General features: G+C 41.1%; 1 protein-coding gene across 1 annotated transcript; it reads right to left on the bottom strand.

Moving 5' to 3' along the window:
- Positions 1-1,988: 1,988 nt before the first annotated feature.
- HSPA8 (heat shock protein family A (Hsp70) member 8) lies at positions 1,989-5,925 on the bottom strand. Its single transcript, XM_019633442.1, has 8 exons — positions 5,680-5,925; positions 5,059-5,264; positions 4,671-4,823; positions 4,026-4,581; positions 3,622-3,824; positions 3,183-3,381; positions 2,731-2,963; positions 1,989-2,428 (listed from the first exon to the last, which is right to left on the bottom strand). The coding sequence occupies exons 1-8, from the start codon at positions 5,882-5,884 to the stop codon at positions 2,243-2,245; spliced, it is 1,941 nt and encodes a 646-aa protein (XP_019488987.1). The 5' UTR covers positions 5,885-5,925; the 3' UTR covers positions 1,989-2,242.
- Between the last annotated feature and the right edge of the window lie 193 nt (positions 5,926-6,118).

Raw genomic sequence — 6,118 nt, 5'->3', positions numbered from 1 at the left:
AATTTTTCCCAATAAGCATGAGTCCCAGACACAAAAACACAGGTTTTGGAGTAAGGCTCTGTATTGCCATGAGCTGGCGCTTCATAATTCACTACACTGCTATGTAGGGGTAAAAATACAGGTTTTGGAGTAAGTTTACCAAAATTTGAATGCCTGGGTCCCCTCCCCCATGCAATTGAGGTTACTCCACCTTTTTGAACCTCAATGTCATCTGTAAACACATTCTTGTTCAGACTTTGAGAAAATATACAAATTCCCACCCTCCTCCCAAGTCACAATATTGTCTATTACAGGCCCAGCAATGTTTTATTTCCCCCACACATTGCCGTTTTTCTCTCTCCAATTGGTTTCTTTGATGAAATTTACAGACACAATAACTTAGTTCAACTATTTGCAGTAATAGCTACCACTGGTAACCTCTGATTGGGCTTTGTGTTGTTTCACTCATTATCACATTTGGTTCCCATTTTCTTAACCAAGATTCCTGTATGATCTCCAGGATAGAAAAAAGTATTCCTTTTGAGTGGCCTCAAAAAAACTCATTTGTTCCAGTTCATCAAGAATGTTAACAAAAGTAACTAAAACCCAAGTTATAGTCTTAGTCGCTGAAAACAAAGGTAAAAAAACAACATGCAAATTATACTCAAACCCTGGCCTTCAGCAAGGGTCATTCACTGCTTTCAGATTTCATGTTATGCTAATAGAATATGGGAAAACAAAAGAAACAAATAAAAATCATGCCATGTACCATGTAAATCCCTGGACTCCATACATTACAATATTGATATACACCTAAGGCACTAAGTAATTAATGTAATGAAGTGTTAACTTTTTACAGGAAAATTAACTGCAGCTGTTCAACAGCCTCTTGGCTCTGCTAACCTGAGATAGGAAAATGTTGAGAATTGAGCAGTTGTTGGGTACTGGTATGAAATCCAATTTCAGCCTATGTAGCTACTTGGGTTACCCAAAAACCATGGGGATACAGGATGGAGAGCTCAAGCAGTTAAAGTTGGGCTACTCTGCCATTTAGCCTAAATTATGATCTAAGACACCTGGTGCACCATGCCAAGGTCCACTGACGTTCTAAATTAACCACCAGGTGGCAGGTTGATAACACCAGGCCAGGATAGAGCAATCACCTTGCTTCAGGCTTGAAATGGGAGGCCCATTAGAGAGCAACGTTGACTCAGAAGTGACTTTTCAGAATTTAGAATCCAACACAAATACCTCTGGCATATAACCCAACACCCTTCGTTAAGACTTGATTCTGAAGAGACTCTGCTAACATACTAATAACCCAATGAACCAAGAACCATTAAGGCCAATCAATACAGGCCTTCGCTCCTAAGCAGGCTGAACACAACTTCAATATCAGCACCTGCCTCTTTAGCTTGAAGATTAGGTTGGCTTGATTAAATCAGATACTTAAAACCTTTGTTTGGTTCAAAGGTGAAGATCCTCACCATGTCAGCCTTACAGGTAGCACTGCAAACTACCACCTAGCCCTTATGACTCAAGCTGAGGGAACAGTAAAAACCTGCCATGAACTCAGGGCTTCTGATAGGAGTACCCTTTGCATTCCATGGGTTCAGAATTACACTGTACTTCAGAGTTCCAAATGGCTATTCCCTTGTTCATACTGGCTGTCTTCATAACTTCAGAATTCATTCAAGTGAGCCAAGTGGTATATACAAACATCTGGGATTCTCTTTTCCAATTTTTCTAACTTCTTACCCATCAAGAGTTTACCCAACACTGAGAAACACAAATTACTGTTATCTGCAGTTCAAACTTAAATACATACTCCTATCTAGTAATTATGAGCTTAGCAAAAGATAAAAGACCTAAACTACAAATTATTTCCCTTTTGTGAAAACGTTGCTTAGGCAATTTGCTCAAGTTTAACAACATGTAATGACATACTTAGCTGGGAAGGAAATCCAACCCTAGAAACTATATAATGCTCTTACAAACAGAGTCAATTGTATGGTGCCAATTTTAAATAGTTTTATTTAAGACATCGCATTTTCCACTTTACAATACAGTGCTTATAAAGTGCATCGTTATTTCCTTTCCCTGTGCACAGAATTCCATATTCAAGTATCAAGAATGCCCAGTTTTTTGTTTTTGTTTTTTTAATACATAGCAGCTCAACTTTAAAACTGCTGTGAATTTGCTACAAATTTGGGTCCTTCCATATTTTGTGTGGAACAATGCTAAATCTATGCTCATGGTTGGCTTAATCAACCTCTTCAATGGTGGGTCCAGAAGAAGCACCACCAGAAGGAGGGGCTCCACCACCAGGGAAGCCTCCGGGCATCCCTCCTGGCATGCCTCCTGCACTCTGGTACAGCTTGGTAATGATAGGATTGCAGACTTTTTCCAGCTCTTTCTGCTGATGTTCAAATTCTTCCTTCTCTGCAGTCTGAGGAGAGAACAAAGTATTTTATTACTAAAATTTCAAGTAAACGAAGCTTCAAGCCAGATGCCATCTGATAAAACTATATACACAGAAGCCTGTCACATTAGCAAAGTCTGCACATGAAATCTTAGGTCACTCAGACATCCAAGGAAGGAAGCTAGTTGCCAACATCTAAAATTCTGGTGGAAACCGCGAATGTTTGGACCATTCATCATTGTGACCTTATGAATCTGTAAACCCATCTAAGCTTTTGCTGAAGCCCTACATCTACCCCACCACCCTCCATTTATCAAAAATCTACAAACCTGATTCTTATCAAGCCAGTTGATGATTTCATTGCACTTGTCAAGAATCTTCTGTTTGTCCTCATCATTGATCTTGCCTTGGAGTTTTTCATCTTCAACAGTTGCTTTCATGTTGAATGCATAGGATTCAAGTGAATTCTTGGAAGACACCTTGTCCCTCTGCTTCTCATCTTCAGCTTTGTACTTCTCAGCTTCCTGGACCATGCGCTCAATGTCTTCCTTGCTCAGGCGACCTGTTGGAATATTTTAGGCTCTCTCTCAAGACTATGATCACTCAGTTACCTGCAATGACTGCAACCTGTAACCCCAACTCCATTAGCATTAACAGTCATCTCTTGGCTAAATGCCCTGGGGGTGGGACAGCAGAAACCATTTGGAAGATGCAACTATTAGGACCCAAAGCATGTCTAAGATCACATGGCAGTTCCACTCAAAGTTGTGCCCAAACTTACCCTTGTCATTAGTGATGGTAATCTTGTTCTCTTTTCCTGTACTTTTATCCACAGCAGAGACATTGAGGATGCCATTGGCATCAATATCAAAAGTGACTTCAATCTGAGGAACACCACGAGGTGCAGGAGGTATGCCTGTGAGTTCAAACTTGCCAAGCAAATTGTTATCCTTGGTCATGGCCCGCTCACCTTCATAAACCTTGGTAGAAAAAAGAAATTACTAAGTTAACTACAAAAGGTTTCTGTGCTAGCTCCAAACTCATATAAGCTCAATTAGGGAAGGCTGATCGCTCAGACATCCAAGGAAGGAACTGGCCAACACAAGACTTCTGGTGGAAACTACGAATGGTTTTGGAATCCATCATCATAGCGGGACCAAGTCTTCCCCAATTTTATAAGACCTCAGTTCAGCCAGGCCAAGGCAGGAGAGAAAACATACCTGAATAAGCACACCAGGCTGGTTGTCAGAGTAGGTAGTAAAGGTCTGTGTCTGCTTGGTAGGAATGGTAGTATTGCGTTTGATGAGGACAGTCATAACTCCACCAGCAGTTTCAATGCCAAGGGAAAGAGGAGTGACATCCAACAGCAGCAAATCTTGAACGTTTTCAGATTTGTCTCCAGATAGGATGGCTGCCTGGACAGCTAGATTATAAAAAGTAAAGTAGTTTTAAAAAAGTAACAGTATAACTCCTTTTTAAATAACACTTCTCAATCGCTCAGACATCCAAGGAAGTTGTGCCATCATTAGCTAAGCTTTTGGTGGAAACTACGAATGTTTTAGAATCACTCATCACAGCGAATCTGATATAGCTTAAGAATACTCAATTAGGATAGAATTATTACCTGCACCATAAGCAACAGCCTCATCCGGGTTGATGCTCTTATTCAACTCTTTTCCATTGAAGAAATCCTGTAGGAGTTTCTGAATCTTGGGGATACGGGTAGAACCACCCACCAGGACAATATCATGGATCTGGGACTTGTCAAGCTTGGCATCCCGAAGGGCCTTCTCTACAGGGTCCAGGGTGCCACGGAAAAGGTCAGCATTCAATTCTTCGAATCGGGCACGAGTGATAGAGGTATAGAAGTCAATTCCCTCATAGAGCGAATCAATCTCAATACTGGCCTGGGTGCTGGAAGAGAGAGTACGCTTAGCACGTTCACAGGCAGTACGGAGGCGACGGACAGCCCGCTTGTTCTCACTGATGTCCTTCTTATGCTTGCGCTTGAACTCTGCAATAAAATGGTTGACCATTCGGTTGTCAAAGTCTTCTCCACCTAAGTGGGTGTCCCCAGCTGTAGATTTGACCTCAAAGATTCCATCTTCAATTGTGAGAATTGACACATCAAAAGTGCCACCTCCCAAGTCAAAGATCAGCACATTTCTTTCAGCTCCAACCTGCCATTAAAATACAAGTTTTATTATCTAAACTTGATGGCTCAACTCAATCTTAAAATAACCCAAGACACAGCATAAATTGTACATGCCTTTTTGTCTAAGCCATAAGCAATAGCAGCAGCAGTTGGTTCATTGATGATTCTAAGCACATTGAGACCAGCAATAGTTCCAGCATCTTTGGTAGCCTGACGCTGAGAGTCATTGAAGTAAGCAGGTACTGTGACAACAGCATTGGTAACAGTCTAGGAGTAGAAAACAAGATTCGAGTTAAACTACAGTAGTCCCAGGATCATCTACTTGGGCACGCACTCAAGATACAGCAGCAAATTACAGAAACATTCTGGTGAAAATAAACAGACCAGTTTCTGATAACTTGTTATGTTCTTAGTCAAAATCCCAAGTTATCCATGCACCAGGGAATCTGGTGCTTAGTACTGCAATCACCACCTACGTTCTCTCCCTTAATAGTACACTAACCTTTCCAAGATAGGCTTCTGCAATTTCCTTCATCTTTGTTAAAACCATAGAGGACACTTCTTCTGGATAGAAACTTTTTGTCTCTCCCTTGTATTCTACTTGGACCTTGGGCCTGCCAGCATCATTCACCACCATGAAAGGCCAATGTTTCATATCAGATTGAACAACAGCATCATCAAATCTACGTCCAATCAGGCGTTTGGCATCTGTAAAAGGTATCAAATGCAAATTCAAATCTTGAATTTCATTGTACATCTTTCCAAAAACTCTAGCTCTCCATTAATCAAACACTAGGACCACATGCCCATCAACCCAAATTCATAATAAGTGAATTCAATTTCTGTATGGCCAGCAAAGTTCATCCAAGTTCTCCTGATATCTTGTTACTTCAAAAAAAATTTTTTAGTTTATTGCGGTGACAGGTTAGTAGTTACCTCAAATTTTTAGCATACAAATTTGCTCAAAAAAACCCCCCAAGTTTTGTTCGTTCAAGTTCTTTAAATGACTTTTACAACCCTTACAACTTTCCTGCCTGACTCCTTTATACTTGAGTTTCTTAAATTACATGCTTCCTAGCCTAATCTAACTCATGCCATTAATTTTATTTAGTTAAAAGCTTACCAAAAACCGTGTTGGTGGGATTCATTGCAACTTGATTCTTTGCAGCATCACCGATCAATCGTTCGGTATCAGTAAAGGCGACATAACTCGGGGTGGTTCGGTTTCCCTGATCATTGGCAATGATTTCCACTTTTCCGTGTTGGAAAACACCCACACAAGAGTAGGTGGTGCCGAGATCAATGCCAACTGCAGGTCCCTTAGACATGGTTGCTGGGGGGAGGGGAGACAGGCAAAAAAATCTATTAAAAGTTCTTTTAGAAGTCTCCTTCAGAAAATGTTAAGTCAGGCTATCAGGTATAGCCACGCTTTATAGTAAAAGGAAATTTAACCCTCTTAAGCACCGCCCTCATTGGTGACAACCACGCTGGGGTCTGAGCAAATAGCGCGGCTGCTGCAATCGTGGTTGCCGTGCCAACAGCAGAGCCCGCCCCTGGCAGAA

The sequence above is a fragment of the Hipposideros armiger genome, unplaced genomic scaffold, assembly GCF_001890085.2.
Source record: "Hipposideros armiger isolate ML-2016 unplaced genomic scaffold, ASM189008v1 scaffold_1313, whole genome shotgun sequence".
Classification (NCBI taxonomy): domain Eukaryota; kingdom Metazoa; phylum Chordata; class Mammalia; order Chiroptera; family Hipposideridae; genus Hipposideros; species Hipposideros armiger.
This window is presented reverse-complemented; position numbering and strand designations above follow the sequence as displayed.